This window comes from Symsagittifera roscoffensis, chromosome 8, assembly GCF_963678635.1.
Source record: "Symsagittifera roscoffensis chromosome 8, txSymRosc1.1, whole genome shotgun sequence".
NCBI lineage: Eukaryota > Metazoa > Xenacoelomorpha > Acoela > Convolutidae > Symsagittifera > Symsagittifera roscoffensis.
In genome coordinates this window covers 17,939,249-17,961,573 of record NC_087069.1, presented here as the reverse complement: position 1 = coordinate 17,961,573, position 22,325 = coordinate 17,939,249, and the positions used below count along the sequence as shown (strand labels likewise).

General features: G+C 36.3%; 2 protein-coding genes across 3 annotated transcripts in view; one reads left to right on the top strand and one right to left on the bottom strand.

The window, feature by feature from the left end:
* Window positions 1–22,325, top strand: part of LOC134852943 (nicotinamidase-like) — a 484,331-nt gene that overhangs the window by 409,446 nt on the left and 52,560 nt on the right. The window lies entirely within an intron of this gene.
* Window positions 3,293–19,688, bottom strand: LOC134853206 (uncharacterized). 2 transcript variants are annotated; one of them, XM_063869164.1, is made up of 7 exons: window positions 19,582–19,688; window positions 17,036–17,088; window positions 14,898–15,049; window positions 14,448–14,590; window positions 10,611–10,738; window positions 4,193–4,286; window positions 3,293–3,768 (listed from the first exon to the last, which is right to left on the bottom strand). In XM_063869164.1, the coding sequence occupies exons 1-7, from the start codon at window positions 19,634–19,636 to the stop codon at window positions 3,581–3,583; spliced, it is 813 nt and encodes a 270-aa protein (XP_063725234.1). In that variant the 5' UTR covers window positions 19,637–19,688; the 3' UTR covers window positions 3,293–3,580. The 2 variants fall into 2 exon arrangements, with proteins under 2 accessions (XP_063725234.1, XP_063725235.1); XM_063869165.1 differs by lacking the exons at window positions 17,036–17,088; window positions 19,582–19,688 and adding an exon at window positions 16,232–16,496.

Here is a 22,325-nt window from a genome sequence, read left to right as displayed (position 1 = left end):
TTATTATGTTTTCAATGCTGTTTTATTATTTGGTTCGAGAAAAAAAATTGTCTGAAAAAATATCGGGCTGACTTTGACTATTTCAATTTTGGAAAAATTTTTTCAAAAAAATCTTTACTTGAGTCTACCAATCAACGGAATCGTTTAATTATGAATGAAATCGATAGAAATTTTCTACAAAATTTTATACGACTTCTGTGAAGTTTTATGAAACATTTTTTTAGCCACGTCGTTTGAGTTCGTTTTTGCGCTTAATCGATTCGTTGAAAGCCATAGGTTTTGAGGCTTCATAAAACTTACAATTTCAGATTGTTTTAGTCCGTTTCCTCAAAAAAAATGCCTAGATTGAACCAATTGTGTATTAAGAGGTTAATTAGGCGCAAATAGGTCAAAAACGATAGAGCCAACCCAACGAAAACAAACTCACTCCATTTTTTGAACTTGTAAAATTTATTCTATAAAAAAGTTCCAAATTAGTGTTTTTGCTTCAAAGTAACTAATAAATTGAAGAAAAACTAAACATATTAACAATTAACAATGGATTTTACCGCATATTTTGCCTTAATTTCGACTGTGAAAGCCACAAAATGAATTTTTTGCAAGGTGCTAAAAACAATCATAGCATATTGTAGCTCGCTAAAGCTACATCTAAAATTGAGTCGACTTCGGTTGCAGACTATTACCAAAACAAATTGCTTTTGAAAACTATATTTTAAAATCTGTCAAGAAAAGTGTCACGAGAGATCAAAAAAGAGCTCAAAAAATTGCAAACTAACGGTAGTATGAACTTTTCAAATCATGAAAATCATCACAACTCATCGTTTTTAAGGCCAAAACTGTCTGGCTGCTCATAATCATCCAAGCTTTTCCTGCCATAAAAATTACTCAATTCTATATTTTTGAACTAAAAAAAATCAGCGGTTTTGGCGTTGTCAGCCATATATTTCGGCTTTTTATATAAAAACAAGATACTTAACGAAACTTTGAACTGCTATTTGTAGAATGAATTAAAGTTGGTATATATTTTAAATCAATTGGAAACGATAAATTGTGGGCCTTTTGTCCCTAGCCGATCATTCAAATTCATCCAAGATTCTATGAAAGACGATGCACTTCTTTGAAATATCTCGCAAGATGCTTGCGAGATCTTGCAAAGTAACTCCCTAAAAAAGTATGAAATTTTGTGAGAAAAGAGCAATTGTACACGAGGAGATACCTATAGCATTAACGTAAGAGGTAAAATTGTATCTTTTATTTTCTTAAACAAAACAACTAAAGAGAAAAAGATAAAAATGTAGGCGCATAAAATGTGACCAAAACTTTTAAAATTTTTTATGTAAACGCAACAAAAATTTCCCAAGCCAATTGCCTATTTTTCTCCTGGTTATGACATGAATAACGGAAAATTTAATTCCAAACACTAGAGCTGCAAAACTAGATGAGTTTTTCCGAAAAAAAAATCAAAAAATTAGATGTTTTTTGGAAATCTTCATTTGAAAAGCAAAATTATAACCAGTACATAATAAATTTTTGTTTTCCGAGAGCGGAAAAAAGATCCTATAAAATAGCATTTATGAAAAAATTGATGTTATGCATGAAAATTATTCATACCTAATTTTTTCATCCAATTCTAAATTCCGAACTCTTTGTGACCGTAGTAGAATTGTATCTCCATATTGTTTTTCAGGCCTTCGAAATAAGTTTTGTGTAATTTTTCATAGTAAGTTAAATTGCAAAATCTTGAAAGAATTCATTACGAGGCCAAACTGTGCACTGGATAGGCGCACAATTTTTTGTCTGTATGTTCCTGGATTCCAGAGACAAGTATTTAAACATGCTCCAAAATGTAAGTGGATTCCGCGTACATATACTTGTAACGTAAATTTTGTCGGCACATTTATTTTGTTGCGGATCCCGCAACATGCAAATATAGCTAGTTGTTCTGGATTTCGCAACTGTAAGTGGATTCCGCAAAACGTAAGTGGAATCCACAAATGTAAGCGGATCCGCAAACTGTTAGGAATTCAGAAATTTGTTTATTACTGAACTTGCATGTGCACTTGCGGAATTTAATAGCAAGGACTTAAACATTGTCATTGGAATCCACGAACAAATCTTAAAACATTGGTTAATCAAATCGATAGATGTCACATTTTGTATTTGCAGGCAGTTTTTGGGATCATAGTTTTGGAATCACAGCACTGAATAAGTCAATGGGTTATTCCGGTAATTAGGTTAAATATTTCGATAATTGAGATTAATTATTGGGTTGACATATCGCCGAATTAGGTCAGTAGTCGAGATTTAGTATTTGAGAATCAGTATTTGGGATTTCGTATTTGAGTATTGGTATTTGGGAGTGTGAATTCAAATCATGAAAATAGTTTTTGGGATGAAATGACAGAGTCCTGAAGAGATATCGCCAAATTCGTTCTATATTTGGGATTCAGTATTTGGGATTCAGTATTTGAGATTCAGTATTTGGGAGCGTGAATTCGATTTATGAAGATAGTATTTAGGATGAGATGACAGAGTGAAATCATGAGTTAGCTATTCAAATCTTTCTGAATAGCTAACTCACAATTATTAAACAAAATTAGAGCTCTGAATGTCTTTTTCTCGATGAAATGTATGTTCTAAAAGATATAATTTTAAAGGCTATTACCCATGCATATACGTAAGCGGAATCCGCGAACAAAAAAGTGGATTCTACTTACAATTTTCGGATTCCATTTACAATTTGCGGATTCCACTTACAGTTTGCAGATTCCGCATACAATTGCGGGTTACGCAACAATTCAATTCAACTATACACATATCTTTATTTGTTTGTGGATTCCACAAACACAAACTCTTCTAGATTTCGCAAATACGGTTGCGGATTCCCCAATTTCGCCTATTTTGGAGCAACCTTGAACGGTACAATGTTTCAGGTATTTGTTTGTGGAAACCAAAACAGCAAAGAAGATCACAGAAATGTAGCAATGTTGCGGGTTCTGCGACAAATTCTAGCCTGTTGCTGAATTCGCATACAATGCACATAATTCACAGTTTGGCCTCGTAATGTTTTGCAAGATTCTTGCAAGATAACCTCACACTTGCGAGATTTTGTAAGATAACCTCCATCTTGCAAGATCTTGCAAGATAAACCTCATTTGCAAGAATCTCGCAAGATTTTGCAAGATAACTTTCCTTTATCGACTAGGGCTATGAAATTGAAACCAATAACCTCTTGCCAGAAGTGGTATTTAATGAAAAAACGATTTCAACCAAAAATTGCTTTTTTCATAAAATAAGATTTGCTTCAGGTGCTGGAAATATGTACAAAGCAAAAACGATTAAGCATAGTGCAATCAAACAATAATTTGAACGGCCGAGATTTTTTAGCCAGACGGCCGGAACGATTGTTGCTGTTCAAACTGTCAATTGGATCATTTGTCTTTTTAACTCATTTTGTAATTATGTAATTCCTGATTGAAGCTAGCTCCTTCTCGTTATTGGAAATAATAACATCATGCCCTTTAATACACTGAAACAGTTTAGGGCGCTACACCGATCCAAATTTGAAGTGGCATTTATTTCACAGGCTTTCATCTGATTCATGCAGAGTTGCCAAGTCTTGTTTCGATGCCCGCAGCTGACAGATCCACGGCTGATCTTTACAGACAATCTTCTGCTTGAACCATTCGAAGCTCAACTCCTGCTGAATTGTGCTTATGTGAAACAAGAAGACTTCGGGGGCAAAATTTGGCGGGAAAATGAGCGAATCTAAAAAGGACTGTTTTTCAGATATCAATACAGTAATTTTTTGGGAACCATATTTTGAGTTTCTTTTTCATGAGTTTTAAGAAAAATGATCTACTTAATGAGTGTCGGCATTCAACAAAATTGAATTTTATATATTTTTAAACACTTTTTTAAAGTCTGATTTATAGATATTGCCAAACTTTTGGCAATTTCGGTGACTTTGAGCGCCTTAATCGGTTAAAAAACTTTGCTATTTTGGTTGATTATATCTTTCAGCTTTCAAATCAGTTTAACGCGATGAAATTAGATTTAAAAAGGTTCCGACGTCGAAATGAGCATTCAGTTCAGAAACTAATTAACTTCGTTCATGTTCGGTGAACCAAAAAGATATTGCTCAAAATTTGACATTAGATAAAAAAAAACTTTGAGAAACTGTCCAGGAGACCTGTGTTTCTGCTGACGCCTTTCATTACAAGTTCACCCGTTCCAAAGCCCACTCTGTAGATGATGTTGAGACAAAAGGTATCGTTGAACTTGGCCTGAAATTGAGGAAAAATAAAATGCAGTTTGGTCAGGAACAGAAGCGGCCTTATATTATAAATAATGATTACCCCCCCACACACACACACACACACACACACTTACACACACTTACACACACTTACACACACACACACACACACACACACACACACACACACTAATCAAAATAGGGCGGAAGATAGTTCGCTTGGTTAAAAGTAAATACTGTTTAGCCAATCAGTTTTGAGCATGGTACATGCAGCAGGCAAAGTTGCTCAGCTCTTTTTTGAGAACCGTTGTTGTTATCTTGGTTTAAAAAGACACCTGCATGTTAAAAGCGTATCTGTATAAAATCAAAAAGGTTGTTGATAAGTTGTATTGTAGACAAACTGTTAGGCATCAAATCGAAATCTTACTGCACTCTTTTATTTCAGATCCCATCGGACATTAGAGATCGCAAGGTCATGACAGCAGATCCCCAGACAGAAAGAACAAGTTGATAGCACTTATATAAACTCAAACTGGTTTCTATCTCGAATAATTGATAGCACTTACATAAACTCAAAACTGGTCCCTATCTCATTCGGGCAACCACAAATAAATTTTAGAGCGTAGATATAAAATTTATCAACTCACTGTTACTTTTTCTATTGGATCATGGTACTAGTTAAGTTTTAGTTAACATTGAGTTTTCAGGCACACCTGCCAAACCTCTCTAAAGGTTTCCTTTCTCCTTTTTTTTTCAGTGGTTCTCACTTGTGCTCTATTCGGTGGATCATAACTCCCCCCATTTTGTCAACTCCGCCCCTGTCGTATTGGTTTTCTCGTCGCTGTTTCGCACTCGCCTTTTTTTCGTTTTCCACCGACGGTTCTTGGTGATCTCTCCCTAGCCGTTCCCGACGGTACATCGTTTCCTTCGCTCGCCGTAATTTTCACCGGTACGCTATCTTCGTCGTCCTCACTCTCGTCCGCACTGTACTCCACTATACGTTGTTTCGTCGATCTTCTCGCGTTCTCCATTTCGACCCGATCCTTCTCGGCTCTGCGCTTATACACTGGCCCGGGGTACTATGTACGTTTCTACTCGGTCTCAATTAGGCTTTCTTCGACCGCCGATCTAAAAGAAACACCACTCCTCCTTAGTAACGACCCTTTTGTCATCTGCACCGTATGCTTAGTCAATTTTTCAATTTGTAATGGCAAACGTTTATACCTTCTTGGGTCCTTTGGATCCGTTTTTCCAGTCCTTTGGTAAACGATCGTTGAGCTGGTCTTGTGCTTTTTGAGCCATGTTGGAGCTTTAGGTGATCTTATTTCCTTGGGGTCAACTACTTCCTGAGCCTTGGGATCCGCTACCACCTCGTCATCCAAAAAGATTGGAGTTTTCCTATTTTGTGGAGCGTACACCAAATCGCTTTTCTTCTCCCAATCTAGGGTGAGTTCTACTTCCGGGACATTTCCCGCTTTGTCTAAACAAGATAAATTTTGGTTAACAACATTGTTCCAATTTAAGTTTTTCAATGACGGTTTTTTCGTTAAATTTCGCAGAACCGTATTTGCTTCTCGTCCATGGTAGGCTTCAAAAGGCGTTAATTCAGTTTTAGAGTGGGGCACAAAACGTAACGCGCTGAACGCACGGGATATCAATGCTCCAAACTTGTAATTCTTATTTTCCTGAAGATAAGTTAACACGTAGTTTTTTTCAATGTTTGCTTCATTCAATTTTAAACTCAAAGCTTCCGGGTGTTCAATCTTTTTCCTGATTTTACTGTCTGGTGGCACTATAGAATAGATCCATTTGTCGTTCTGTACAAGTGGGTAGGATAAACCGGGGAACTGGTGTGGAAAAGAGATGATTGTATTTAATTTTTTACAGTTAGTCTGTTTTATATCAAGTTTTTCGGGTGGTATCACTTCATTATCGGAATCCGAACTAACACTGGGAGATTGATTTAAGTGGTTCAGTACAACGTTTAGGTTCACATTTGCAGAATTAGTTGATGTGTTGACGATGGCCGAAGCTGGAGGATCATTTTTTTCGGGCGAATTACTCATGTTTTTATCGTTCAAGTTACTCAAATTATTCAGAGTTAAGGGTTTGCTACTGTAATTTTTTAAAGTAAATGGCTTTTCACTGTAATTTTGTAAGATGGAAGGCTTGCAACTATAATTTTTTAACGTAGGAGGCTTGCTATTGTAATTATTCGAAATGAAAAGATTGCGATTGTAATTCATCAAAAATGAAGGCCTGCAACTGTAATTTAAGCAATGAGAACAACGTCTGAATCTCTTTCTTCGGTATTTGCATATTTCCGCTGGTATGCAAATATCTCGACGCTGATTGGTTAACCGCCGGTTGCATGTAAACACGCCCTCTATTGAGCGTTCGTGCTCATGATGAATATTTGCATATTCATCTTTTCTTTCATTCTCATTGGATGGAACTGATTTCGTTGTGTCGAAACATGACTGTTCGCCCCCCATGACCATCAATTTTGGCTGAATTTTATTCATTTTCTGGCCCCTAGGCTTCGTTTTATCCTTGGGCTTCAATACCGCGTTTATCATTCTTATCTTCGCTACTGTAAAATTTTCACCGTAATGACTTGTCTCGGGTGCCTCTGCGGACAGAAACCGAGACAAATAGTCAGCCATCTCCATTTTCGACCCTTGTCTATGTTCAACTTGTCTATGTTCAACAGCCATCTCCATTTTCGACCCTTGTCTATGTTCAACTTGTCTATGTTCAAAATCGTATGGCACCAGTCGATCATACCATCAAGTTAATCGACTGAAGAACGTTTTATTTCCTTTCGGTGACGAATTCAACAATGTAAGTAGCGCTTTATGATCAGATATGACTGTGAAATACCGGCCGGATATATATTTTCGAAAATGTTCCGCGGCCCACACTACCGCGAGTAATTCTAATTCATTCGTAGAGTATTTTTTTCAGCCGGCTTAAGGTAACGGGATGCAAACGAAATCGGATGCCACCCGGATGCGCAGTACTGTTCTAACACGGCCCCTAAGCCATCGTGACTAGCTTCACAAATAATTCTAGTTTCACGGCGAATGTCGAAATGTCGTAATTTGACAATATTTTCCACAAGCGATTTTAATTGTTGGAACGCATTTTCGCAAACGGGCGTCCGGACAAAATCGTTATTTTGGCTCAGTAGTGGCCTTAAAGGTGCGCTTATTTCCGCGAGTTTGGGTAAAAATTTGTGTAAACTGTGTAGTGAACCCATTAAAGATTTCAACTGTTTTCGAGATTTTGGGGTTTTCAGGTCCTCTATTGCTTGTGTTTTTCTTACTAGAATCGTGATGCCATTTTCCCCAATCCGATATCCGAGCCATTTGCACTCTGTCTTTGCAAACTCATATTTTCGTAATTTTAACGCGACATTGGAGACATCCAGCTTTTTCAATATCTTTTCCACCAACGCAATGTGTTCGATCTTAGTTCCTTTTGAAGCAATTAAAATGTCATCTATGAACGCGTTAGCTTGAGGAAATTCCTTAAGTAAATTATCAATTACTTTTTGGAATTCCGCCAGAATTGACTTAAGCCCGTAAAATCCGTTTTTAAAACGATAAGTTCCCGTGGATTTCACACCGACTAGTGAGAAATTGCGTTGCTCGCTTGTTTTTTGTTCTAAGGCGACTTGTCGTACGCATATGCGAAATCCAATGTTGTAAAATATACATTCCCCGTTTTTTTCTCCGCGATAATCTGACTTACTCCGTCTACTAGTTCGTCAATATTTGGCATTTGGTACTTATTTGGCATTTGGTTCAATTCTCTTGATTCCAGCGCTACTTTTATACTTCCATCTTTTTTACTGTAATCACGATAGGGGAGACGAAATACTTATCTGAGCACTCTTGTAATTTTACGATATGCCCTTCATTTATCAGCCGATGAATTTCTTTATCCATCTTGTCTTGTAGACTGATAGGCACCCTGCGCCCTTTTTGTTGTATAGGCCTCAAATTTTCGAAAAATTCAGCTCTAACTTTCGCGTTCCGGATCTTTCCTGTTCTAGTAAATAAACTTGGGTACAATTTACAGAAGTATGTTTGCAATTCGTCATATTCCTCCTCCTCTTGACTGCTCCCTTCCCCTGTGATTCCCATCATTTTCTTCCGTTGAACTAACTCGAGGCCCAGGGTGCCCATCAGATCGCGCCCCAGGATTGACTGATGATTTCCGGATATTACTGACACTTGTGCTGGTGCTGCCCAGCCGTTTAATGACATCATCACTGCTACCTTCCCCAGTATGTTTGTTTATTCGGTTGTTATTGTAATCCAAAAATTCATCTTTTGAAGGCTGTAGTTGAATATTCGCCTTACCTAACGCTGTTTTTAGGTCCGTTATGCTGAAAATCGTCACTGGGGATCCACTATCTATCCACAACCACATCTTCTTTCCTGACACCTCAACCTGAACTCGGGCCCCAGGGATCTTCAGTTCAGTCTCATTCTTCTTCCTTTTTATTGACATTACCATGTAATCGTCCAATCCTGACGTCATGGATTCATTTTCCTCGCTCCCCTGCTGATTCACCCACGACACTGGATCTTCATTCAAGTCATTTACGTTCTGCGTACTCTGATGATGCTCAGTTTCATCTCTAACTATGCCGACTCGTCCTCGTCCTCTCCATTGGTTAGTACCTCTCCTAATTCCTCGACATGTTCGTTCAAAATTTCCCAATTTTTGGCACGAGTTGCATGTTGCTCCCTTTGCAGGACAACTCGCGATGTGGTCAAGGATAAAATTTGGTGCGTCGCAATTGTAACACCTACGGTTATTGCCGCTTCCCCCACTACTACTTGATCCTTGGGTGTATCCTCCACGTCCCACGCGTCCTCGACCTCGGAAAAATCCTTGTGTATTTCTTATGTTATTTACTGGTTCCTGTTTTATTGAAATTGCCGGAGCTGTTGAAGCTGGTTTTCCCGTATATGATTTGTATGCGCGCTCACCACGTTCATATGATAAGGCGATCCGGTAGACTTCCTCAGGTAACTTTGTTGATCGTAATAATTCTCGTTGGCAATCGGATTCCCGCATATTCATAATGAAAATATCACGAACATTTTCGGCCGCATTTGAAAAATCAAATCTACCTGCTAGGGCGCTTAGTTTCGCTTGGAATTTTTCGAACGTTTCGTTCTGACGTTGTTTTCGTCCGTAGAAAAGTCCCCGTTTATGAGTTACATTCCGCTCACGTTGGAAAACATTTTGCATCTCATCAAGGACCCGTGGGTACCGTACCGTTTTAATATTAACCATCGGTTTTCGTGCTTTGATTATCCGTTGCGCCTCGTCTCCGATACAAATATATAGATTAAACTTTAACTTCTTTTCCGAATCGAGACGGTTTTTACCATTGACCTCCTCAGGCAACGCCGTGATAGCCGCCGCATTTAGAGTACTCGCAAAATAGAAATCATCGGGATCAATGTCGTATTTTGCTATCATCCCCCAGTGAAATTTAATTATCCACTCCTCCCAGTAAACTGGAGGTTCCGGTGTTCGTGTTTCCCAAAATGCTATTATATTTAGTGGATTTCCCCCCCTCTTTTTTTCTCTGCTGGCTGCGCCATGTTAAAGTCGTATCTGTATAAGATCAAAAAGGTTGTTGATAAGTTGTATTGTAGACAAACTGTTAGGCATCAAATCGAAATCTTACTGCACTCTTTTATTTCAGATCCCATCGGACATTAGAGATCGCAAGGTCACGACAGCAGGTCCCCAGACAAAAAGAACAAGTTGATAGCACTTACATAAACTCAAAACTGGTCCCTATCTCACCGTTGTTGTTATCTTGGTTTAAAAAGACACCTGCATGTGTGTAGTATTTTTCGGAGCTTCGAAATAATGTCGCATCCTTATGCAACAATTGCGGATCATTGAAGGTCGAAAATGAGATTATTGATCAACTTCAAGATAATTGTGGATCTTAGTAACTTCCCTGCTCCTCTGTGAACTTTTGCTATTCATGAATAAAAGGGCAAAAATTAGTTTTTTTTCGGCTCCTTTCTAATGAAAACCTACGCATGTAGTTTATGATGCCGTAAAGGCTGCCAATAAAAACCAACTTAGGCGCAAAATTGATGGTTATCGGCAGCAAAATTGCCGCATCAAACACCAAATGTATGATATTTCAAAGGTAAGGATCTGGTGAAAAGTGTGGTCGGTTACCGTAGTCGATCAATAAAGATTATCTTGCAAGACCTCGCAAGATTCTTACCAGACTCCTTATAAGACGATGCAAATTTTAAAAAAAAAATCATTCAACATCTCTCGAATGACAAGGGCATCTTACCGAAATGTAGTTGAGACGTTTACCGAAACTGGAGAAATTGCTCAATGATTTCAGGTATTCTAGGGGTCCGTATCCATACTTTTGTCCTTTCTCACGATATACCCACACTTGAAATTTGCAGCATCGCTCTAGAAACATGAAGAACCAAAGTAAGATCTAGAAAGCCCTCATGTGAACAAAAAGTGTTTGGCGCGAGTCGCAGATGATCAGAGAAAGGGAATCACAGGCTAAGCATACTCAGTTTATGTTATTTCTCCTCTATTCAGACTTGCTCGTTTGTTGAGCGAAGCTCGTAACTTTTATAAAACTATTTCGATCAATCATAATTATAATGTAAGGTTGACGTAGTAACTGTAATTCTTCGATCGAGTATTCCTATTGCCTATTTTCACAATCGTAAAACTGATGTTTGTGTAGCTTGACATCCATAATAGACATACCCGCATTTAAGAAAAAGGAAAACAAATCGATTATAATGGATTTTTGTGGTCTCAAAAGTTGTAAATATAATCGATTCCGATGTTACATTCAGACAACAAAATTGGACTAAAAATGGATTTAAATCCATTTTTTCTCGCCAAAACAAAATGCATTATAATTCATTTCGAATCCATTATAATGGATTTTAGATTAAGTAGGAAATCACATTAAAATTTTTATTTCGCACGTCGTGCAAAATTTTGCAAGAACTTCTGCATTTATCAAGTGAGTTTTGCAGAAACTTTGCAAAACGAGGGTACGGCCTAATCCATTTCTGAACTTAAACTCAAATTGCAAAAAGATTCCGTTAAATTCTCCCCCCCCCCCCCCCTCTAACGTTTGCCCCTTTGCTCCCTTTTTTTTTATTTGCCCCCGGCCTGCTCAGTGCAGGACCAACCATGGGGGAGGGGGAGATGTCATCCATTTCGCCGCAGCCGGTCCCACCTTGAGGAGGCGGATGACACTGGGACCCCTCCAGCCGTGACTGAAGCGGGATTCAAACGCATGACCCTCGTGTTGAGAGACATGTGCCTAACCCACTCGACTAACCCTTCGAACGCATGACCCTCGTGTTGAGAGACATGTGCCTAACCCTTCAATCCCCCTTACGTTTGCCTCTTTGCTCCGCCCCCCCACTTAACCTCCCCCCCCCACTGAACCCCCAACCACCCACCTGAAGCCACCCCCACCAATGAGCCCACCCCCACCGCTGAGCGCCTCCCCCACCTGAAGCACCCGGGACATGGAGTTTGTTGTAAGCCAACTACAACTTTACCCCCCCCCCCCCCCCCCCCAAAGTTTCTAATTAATAAACAAAATTCAGTTTTTGAGTAACATAAAAAGTAACCAAAATATCAAAGCTAGGCAGAAAAAAATTAAATTGAACAACAAGTAACCAACTTTAGTTTCAAATGTAGAAAAGACTTATGTGTGTTGAAAGCCGCATCTCAGTAAAATGGGAAAACAATCGATTATGATTTACTTTCATTGTCAGTGTTCACAAAAGCGAAAAAAAAATCGATTATAATGGATGAAAAAAGGATTTTGTTGCCTCGAAAAATAGTAATATTATAATCCATTTTTAATTGTTTATCATCGATTTGTTTTCACTTTTGTGGACACTGACTAGAAAACCCGACTGTAATCGATTTTTTTTCCATGGAACTCCAATGCGGGACATATTGGAAATCGCAACCGATGGAAACGACTTGTTATTTAGACAGATTAAGACAGATTATGTGCAGTTTGAAAAATTGGATTATCTGTGAAATCAACAAGATTTAAGAAATTATGTGTTACTATCGTCAGAAAATCTTAGTATTTAAAATAAATGGATTATCTCAAGATAGTAAAAGCTCTAAGGAGTTATTCAAATCGACAGTTCACCCTAAATCATTTAAGCACCGTTAACAAATCAAAAAAGTTTATTGTCCCCCTCTCTGTAGATTTTTTGTAATGTAGATTATAAGTTGATGATAGGACGGTGATTGGTTAGAGCCAGAATACAAATGTGTAGCCTAAGAAATCTATTTCAATTCCATCCAATTCATTTTTCTACCTGAACAGACTTTTGCTGAAAAACGTCTTCGAAAAAATGTTCTTAACGCGCGCCAAGTAGTAGAAGATGAATAAAAGTAATCACAATTTATAGTATAGATTGATCAAAAATATTGAGTTTTTTGAAATTTCACCACAAATTCGTTTTAGCTCAGAGTTATTTTCTTTCCTCCCATCTCACCCAAAGATTTGTTTCTTAGTATATGAGTGGTCAACAAGGTCGGAGTAATCTTGTGATAGGCTAATTATTGTATCAAGTCAAAATGTCAATACAAGCAAAAAATTTTGAGATTAAAAGTCACAGAAGGAAAGGAAAGTAAAAAATACTTCTGTAGGGAGATTTTAAAAATAGTAAGCTTTTGAACAATTGTATGCAAAACCAAAATTTTTTAAGGTTTTATACACCGTTTTTAGTAAAATTTCTTAATGGATTCATAAAAGTACAGCTTGAAAAAATTAATTGTGTAAATAACCGAATGGTTTTTACAGCTAACTAACCCCAATAAAAAGATAGTTTGCAAAAAAATGTGAAAATTTGCCAATTCAAATGTTTACGCAAATAATATTCAAATCAGTGAATTTTCTACATGAATAAGGGAAAGCAAATCTTTCAAGAATCTTGCAAGATATGAGTTCAGGATTGGAAATACAAATCTTGTAACCTTCTTGCATGATTTTGCGAACTTTTGATCCTTTTGCAATAATCCTGCAAGATTTACATTGTAAGTAAACTAGGATATGCTCATTCATTGAATATAAAATATAGATTGCAAGAAGCACGTGTTAACCACAGTTTTCTACAGTATTCTATATGTATTGTGGTGTAGGAATGAATTGTTCTATATATTAAATTGTATGACAAGCATTTTTGGTCAACCAAAGTAAGAAAAGTTTTTTTGTAAGCATTTTTAGTGAACTTGGGTAAGAGGAGCAAATTATTTTGGATTCTTAAGCACCATATTTTGATGATGTATTTTTCTAGATTCAATCAAGGTACAATTTCGTCTGAATTTAGCTCAACTTATGGAAAACAAGTTTAACTTCTCCATAGTTGGAATACCAAATTGCTATTGCAAATACAACAGTCTGCTCACCTCATTTGGAAAAAAAATCAAGTTTTTTTAATTTCGTTTTTCCTTTTGTTCCGACTTTCGTACCGAAAGTAACGGAATATTTGTGCTCGGGGTAGATTTTATTTTCGTCAGACAAATTTCGCATTTTTAATTAGCCATATTTGTCAAAATTTTTTATATCATTCATAAAGTAGTGTTATATAATCTGCGATCTTTTTTTGTAAAGTTGTGGGGGTTCAAAAAGAGCCATTTTTTCCTAATTTGGGACTATTAATGCGCGATATATTTCGCACTATTAACGCGTAAGCGGAGATTTAATCCGTCTTAAAAATGGTTCCAAAGTAGTTAAAGGTTAAAGGAAGCTTATTTGCCGTAACTGATAGGATCGGGGCTTACTATCATTGATAGGAGGACGGTTTGCCATAGGAGCGGAGTCTATCACTTTGTACTTTTTATGGCGAGTGGGAGGATGATGTTCTCAATGATGTTCTCAAAAATCTCAATGAGAAAAAAATCCGTTTTGTGTTATTAGATTTTTGTTCATGTTATTACTGCTCCATAGACCTTCAAAGGCAGTGCGCACATTCAGGGCTTCGCCCTGATACGAGTGGTCTTGTTATTCTTGGGCATGTTTGTTTTCTTATCTGATTTTGATTGGTTTATGAAGTGTATACTTTATATTTAATCTACGTAACCGTATCTGAGAGTGAGTGGAAAGGGTTCTAACCGTGTTCAATGGCGGCTAATGAGAAGAAATTGAGACGGTGGAACTTGTATACGACCATAGAGAAGAAGTTTCCAGCATCCGAATCTATAGCTTTTCTTTCTCGTTTTGCTCTCGTAAACCAACTCATGAGGCAGAAATAGTTACTGCAAACAAAAAAAAGTTTTAGATTTGTATAACAATTTAAAATTATATATAAACATGACTTGTTTTTGAACCATTTTATAAAGTGGCAGCAAACTTAAATTTGTGCATATTAGAACAACTTTTATCGAGTAGTACAGATTATCTCTAGCAGCATTTGTTTTTTTTGTTATTTTTCACCAAATGTTATATACCTTCAATGTTGATAAAACCCTTTAAAATTTAAGAAACAAATCTAAACCTGATTTTTGAAAGGCTAAAATGATCGTTAGGATTGAACCACTATTTCCATTTTTCTGGAAAAATTACCTGTAAAGCAAGCATACTTCAGCAGTCTTGTCACCTTGGCCCGGAAGTTGGAACCAAGTAGAGGTGTAATCGTGACTGAATTTGGAATAGTCAACTCCCCCCTGATTATCGTCTTGTATGATTTTGGGTCTTTCTTTTTGAGAGGGAGACAGCTAGTAAACTCAATCATAAGAGTCAGTTAGGGTTAAAATGGTTAACCTAATGAAGTTTTATCGGAATTGTTTTGATTTTTTTTTCAGAAGATTTCGGTCAACAGAAACCCACGGGTAACTGGTCCTATTAACTAGCTACTCAAAAATCACCTTTGGTAAAAAATATCAAATACAATGTTACTGTATTCGCTCAAAAAGAGGCCGATTTCGCGGAAACCGCAAACAAATTTTCGGGACCCGGAACAGTGTGTGGAACCTACAAACGAACAATGATATATGTGCATAGTAAAATTGCGCTGTCGTGGAATCCGCAATTGCACGCGAAATCCGCAAATTGCAGACAGAATCTGCAAATTATAGGCAAAATCCGCAGAGTATAAGCGGAATCGGCATTTGATTTGCGGATTCCAGTGACATGAATAGTTACATCTTTAGTTACAAGAAAACTCATTTCTATTTAACTTTCTTTGTAATATTTTCAAGTTAGATAACATATAATATTTCCAAGTTCTCATCTCAAATACTGCCTCTGGCATTCACATAGTACAAATCACCTCATCTCAAATACTGCCCTCATGTTTTGAATTTATTCTCATCCCCTCATCTCAAATACTGCCCCCAACAGCTTGTTACGTAATTACACATACAACTACATTTTAAGGGAGTCATATATAAATAAATAAATAAATAAATAAATGTATGTATATATAAATAAATATATATATATATATATATATATATATATATATATATATATATATAGAAATATAAATTAGACACATAAACAAAATCTGCTGATCCCAAGTAAAGATTCTGCTTATTCAGTGATGAAAACCACACTTGACAAATAATGATTTTTCCGTATTCAGTGAAGTATTGTGATGTGTTACCCAACTTTAAATCTCAATTCAGCTAGCTGGAAATTTTTTTTCCAAACACTAGAAGATACATCCTCGACTTTATTTCACCAATGATTTAAGGTTTGTTTGTGGGTTCCACTGACAATGGTTAAGTCTTTGCTTTTTCTTTTCACTTACATTTGTGTAATCCGCTTGCATTTGCGGAACATAGTACACTCAGCTATATTCGCTTGTTGCGGACAAAAAAATGTGCCGACAAAAATTGCGTTACACGCATTTGTACGCGGAATCCTCGGAAATTTTGTAAGTGGAATTCACTTACCTTTTGAAACATGTTTAAGACTTGTGTCTGGATTCCAGTGAACTACAGACACCAAATTGTGAGTGCGCCTATCCATTGCACAGTTTGACCAAATAATGAAGAGTCATAGAAGAATATTTTGATGTAAAAATCAATGAACATTGAATTCTGATGCAAAAATTTGATTTAGAAAATCATGCCAATTTGCTGTTGTTTTTGTTTGCATTTGAGTGCTTCACATTTTCTGCTAGCATCTAGCAGATAAATAGCCAACACTAACATCGGGTAATACTGAAATGCATATCTTTGATAGCGAAAGACACAAGCGCATAATTAAATCAGATTTCAAATGTTTTTTTTTTAAACTAAGTTTCAGCTTTTTTTTATTCGGATACACAAGGTTCCTATTTCAAGAAACGATGTGCTCAGTTGATCAGAAGTGTTTTGCCGCTTATAATTTTTTCGTCAATGAGTTTTGAAGTTGGAAAGTGAAAACAAATCTAGATGTTTGCTCAATATTCATGTTTGAGAAAACTCGAGGAAATTCTTACAAGCCTAATGAACCTAATAAAGTTTCAAAACTATTTTGAAAAAAAAATTGACATATTTTTAAATTTTCCCAAAATTCAGCTTGGGTTGAAAGTTTTCACAAAATTTTGCAGAATTTTTTATTCTGTTTTTCAGAGCAAAAACAATCTTCAGTTTGAATTTCTGCTGTTTTGATGTTAGCGTTTTGTAACTTTTCCAATATTTTTCTTAAAATATAAAAAGTTCTCTTAAGAATAGGAACAGCACTATTGGTTTTTGTAATGAAATCAACCTTACACAAGCATCGGCTGACATACAATTTCCTCCGTCGACCTCGACCACCTTCTCGACTAAAAAGAAAAACAAACAAAATAACTCTTATTCGAGCAGGAATTTTGTGTAGTTACTTTTTCACTGTTTTTGTTCGACTTTTTTTGTTTTCCAAGCAAACTAACGTACCACAAGTAATTATTGTAGCGAGTCGAGCAATATGTCATGTGAAAGCCATTGCAGACGTTACTGGAACGATTTACAAAATTTTAAAAATTCTTGCCAGTGTCGAGAAAAAAGTGTTTGAAATTTAGTCTAAATCCGGGCAATTAAAATAAACAAAGAAGTAGGTCCTTTACAAAATTTAATTTAAGAAGTGAAAAACTCGATTTACTAGTTTTAATAGCTCGGTTAAAGGAAAACTAGTTTAACTAGCTTGATTTTATCACTTCATTGGAAAATAGAATTTTCTTAGGAAATTCAAACTTTTATTCTGCTGAGATTATAGACAAAGGTTTCAAGGTCTATAGTTTTCTCATCACAAAAATCGATTAATGGAAACTTTTTAAAACAATGTGATCAGTTAATCGCAAATCAATTGAATTTCTTTGTTTCAATTTGCTTGTTTTTTCTTATCTTTTAAGAATTTTTTCATTTAAAATTTGAAATAACTTTTTGAAAAGGTCAATAAAATCAACATGAACTCAAATTTTGCAAGAATTCAAAGGCATTTTTTTCTATCTGGGGGTAATTGCCTTTTCTATTGTAAGAATTTAGCTAAAAGTTTTAGATTTTCTCAATTGATGATGAATTGGTCGATGATGAATCAGTTTGTTTTTGACGCAATTTGATAAAACAAAATTAATCTGAGTGAATTTTTTTTATAGTTTTCGGCTCCCGCTATTTTAAAGTTGTGCAGTGTTTTTGGCTATATTCATAAAGATTCAATCAAAGTTACTTTATACAATTTTTTCAAACGGTTCATCTAGAGACTGAAATCATTGGATTACAATTTCTCCTCCTTACAAGAATAAATTAAGAGCCATTAGGTTTAGGAATAAAAACGCGTAAAGTCAGGATGATTTTATCTACTCCTAGTTTAATTTTTGTTTATTTAATTTAAAATAAACTTGAATATTTTTTCAATTCTTATAAATTTCTTCTTCTAATACAATGGTTTCTACTCATTATCTATGCCCAACAAAAACTGTTTTTTGAATAATTTCACCTGCCGACTATATAGTAATACTTTCTTCTCCTACAAAACTTACAAGGCTTTAAAATTGAGTACAAGGCTTTTTCTGCCTACTTTTTACAATTTTTTCGAAATATTTGCACATTCATGGAACACCAAAGCAAACTTTTCAGGATTCTCTCTTAAGCGGTTTTTACCCCAAAATTCATAAAATAATTTTTTTAAACTTCTCGTGAACAATCTGGTCGAAATTTTTTTCAAAGCATTTTTTGTCTATTCATTTGTAGCTGGACAGAGAGGTGTTTGAGCAGCCAAAAAACCTTTTTAACAGCCATATGAGATTTTAAAACTTCAACTGAAAAACTAGGGAAAAAACTCAGCTAGGCCGTCGCTTAAGTTTTTTGAAGGTGAAGATTAAATAATGCAAAAATTGTGAGCTTGTGGACAAGATTTATATGACACGTCATAAATTTTTACATTCAACGAAATTTATTTTGGGCCTTTGCCGCTGGTTCTTTATTCAATTTTTTCCCTTGATGTGCAAGAGTTATATGAGGGCCTTGCTAAAATTCTAAGTTCTCAAACTACCCTTTTACAGTTACAAAAGTTCTACTTCTTCGTGCCGTTTTTGAAATTTTCCCGACAACCAGAACACTCTCCGGCAAATTTTGAGCGAATGAACAAAAAATAAAAATTTTTGTCCGGCTAGAAATTTCAAAATCGTTTCCTTTTTGCAGCGGCAGGTCAATGAGCAGAATGATTTAAAAGCGGAAAGAATTGCCAGCATGGACTTATACGGCCTAATGGATGAAAAATTTATTAGGAACATCAATTCTACCAAGCAAATGAAAAAAATATTCATTAATTGAGTAATATCATCAATTTTATGAACTGATCATCATCACTCAATTAATTCTCGATCAAATCACCCATATTTAATCATAAACTATTTGGGTTTTGGTAATATTGATATTTATAAAACTTGTAGATAATCTGATTGTAGATAACATCTGATATTTAAAAAAATCTTAAAATATCTACGTATGTTTTTTCTTTAAATCTACATTTTTTTATAGAAAAGTAATTATTACAAAAAGAACAAAATGTTGCTCATTTCGTATACGCTAATAGTTTTTGGTGGCTCAACCGGAAAAAACTCGAGCTCCGTTATCTAGAATGTTTTCATGCAACTTTAAGCATTTGGTTATACTGAGTGTTCAAGAGTTCGCTCCTTGCTTTGTGAATCTGTGTCCGATTTTTGGAATAAAAAACGTTTTTTTTTTATTTCACAATTAATTAGATTAAGACTTTGGAAATATTAGGTTAACTTAACTTTGGAATAGGTTTTATCCAACATGAATAATCGAAATATACGTACCTGAAAACAATATAACAGCAAAGTTAGCCAGGTACAAAAAGTTCAGAATATTCATTTTATATTTCAATTGGGTAAATATATTAACCGAAAGTCTAAAAGGTTTCAGAATTAAATTAAGTATGTTTAAATGGCAATTTATTTCTTCACAAACACCTTGACATTTGAGGGTAAATGTTTTGAACAATGGAGTTTGGACAGAAGTTCATTATGTTAAAGCTTACAAACATATTCTTTTTAATGACAAAAACTGTTTCTTGGTTTTTTTTTCAGGGTATTCCTTGAATTGTGAAAAAATTTTAAACTGAAATCAAGCATTATATGATACTTTGGTCCGGATGGAGAAAATGATAAAAGCCTTCGTAGCAAAAGCCGATGAACAAAAACTTTGGCAATCAAACAAAAATAGCTCGAAGTAGTTTTTTAGCCTTGCTTTGCATTTCATCTACTCAGCAATTTAGGGTAACAGCAGGGCGGATTTAGGGGGGGTATGGCGGACGCCCTTCCCCAACCCCCTCAGGGAATCGACACCCTGTAGCCTCAAAGGGTCCCCCTTTGAACTATTTTGAGATATCCATTTTTGGTGACAAATCCTAAAAGATTTCTAAAGACGCCTGTGGCGCCAAAGGTAAAATTTTTGAGGAGGGGGGGGGGGGGGGGAGCACCAGCCAAAAAAGCGCAATTTTTCGGTCAAATAATTCCAGAAAAAGCCTAAAAACGCTTTTTTTCAAAGCTTTACCTGCGGCGCAGAAAATCTGGCCAAAAACGAGAACAGAATCTTTTTAGTGCTTTGGGAGAGCTCGGAAAATCAAAATGGTCGAAATAAAAAACGGTCGACAAAATTTTTGAAAATCCCCCTTCCTCCTCGAGAAAATCCTAGGTCCACCTCTGGACAAATATGATTTAATTTTGCGGGACTGGATCCTTGATCCCTAAGGTTATCACCCTTGGCCCAGCGTAACACCAGGTAAATAATTTGTTTTCTTCTCATCTTCAAACATACCCTGTGATCTTTTATATCCTTCACTGAGACCTGCACATTTTTAAAAAACTATTTTTTCTAAATGGTAAAGAGCTGTGACTAGGCAATGACTTATGCATAGCCTAAGAGCAAAACGTAGCGCACTCGACAGTGGCTGAGTGTTCGTTTTTTGCACAATTCTTCTTAAATATTGCTTACTTTTAAAATTTTTAAAAAATCAGCTGTGTTAACTCCAACTTCACATCTGATCAAAAATCAAGTGGCACCACTTCTTCCCTGCATCAGTGCAACTCTGGGATCGCTTTAGTGTGTAAAATTTTGGCTTATCATGTACTAAGTGTTTTTGGTTTTATCATACGGATTACTGCTCGAACAGCTGATTGCACGCGTTTTAAAGAAATTTATAGCTATAAAAACTCAAACTTTTGGACGGATCAAAATATAACCCGGGGAGTGTTCACATTTGAAGCACAACATAAGATGGGAGACAAGGAAGTGTTGAAATAGAAACACAGAGTAATGTATAGAAGGTGAATTTTGGTAAAGATCAACTGTACGTTATAGAAATGTAAGACAAACTGCACTTGTTATTTCAGGTATGTCTAGAGCATAGAAGGAACAGTGATTAGAAGAGAGGTCGGTGGCCAGACATTCAAGGACTTCACCAAAATTTTACATAAACTTGAACTGTATAACTTCTACCCCTATGTCATAGATTCACCCACAAAATTTGAACAATCTGTTTAAGCTTTCCAGAACCTAAAAAGCATTCATTAGCTCGCTGTACAATGTATATCTTGGACAATTTACTTTTTCTTTTGAGTTTTGTAGGCTTTAATCAGCCTCCCCTCTCTCTCTCTCTGGTTTGGTCTCTTACTTTCTATTTGGTTTCCTGATTTTGTTGGTTCTGTCTGATCCTTACACACCCAAACTTTATGACGACTTTCTGGGCTCGCTGCGATCAGCGTGGTGGCGTTTCGTTGTTTGTGCTAACATCTGGAATCCGTTCGACCGTATCCTTGATTCCGCGTGGATCGATTTCCGTCGCCGTTTTCATTTTGGGTTACCTTCCCGCTTTCGCCGTTGGTTTGCTTGTTTATTCCGCCGTGTCGTCTGAATCGTCGTCGCTCAATTCATCAATTCGTCGCTTCCTCAGTTTTTCTGGTGGCCTATTCGTCGTCTTCACCGATCGCTTTGCTTGTGCCCGTCTCTTACTTTGAACCGTTGACTTATACGCCCCAACTGGTAAACCGTCGGCAACATTGACCAATCCTGTCCGCGTTGTGCTTAATGATAGTCCTGTGACTTCTGCGTTCTTCTGTTCTGACTCGTGTCTAAATGCGACACTGCTCCTTCGTATAATTATTCTTTTTTCAATTTTACAGTATGTGGCGTTAATTTTTTGATTTTTTGGTTGAGTTTTTTATGCCTGGCTGGGTTTGTGTTCGCTTCTGTCCCATGGTGTGCTTCGATTGGAGATAAGTTTGTTTTACTGTGAGGGACAAATCTGATGGCGCTGAGATCGGCAACTTTAACAATTCAATAGTCCCTTTTTTGCAGAAATTCTGTATCTTATTAGAGAAAAAGCCGGAGGCTTGGTCCATGTGAAGTTTTATAGAGCGCTTGTTAGTGGCTATATACTTTTTCAGGAACTTCAGGACATTCTTTGAATTATTGCTGAAACAACCGTAGGCCGACAGCCACTGAGAAAAAACACATCGATGGCTAACAGAGCGTATTTTTTTTCTTCTTTTTACTTAGTTAA

Bases quoted from the DNA above. Each gene is read 5' to 3' on its own strand.
- LOC134853206 (XM_063869164.1), bottom strand. From the start codon at position 19,636: ATGAATATTCTGAACTTTTTGTACCTGGCTAACTTTGCTGTTATATTG. The intron at 17,089-19,581 runs GTACGTATATTT...TTTTCTTTTTAG, and splicing joins TGCTGTTATATTGTTTTCAG to TCGAGAAGGTGGTCGAGGTC. The intron at 10,739-14,447 runs GTTAGAACCCTT...TCATGTTTCTAG, and splicing joins ATTAGCCGCCATTGAACACG to AGCGATGCTGCAAATTTCAA.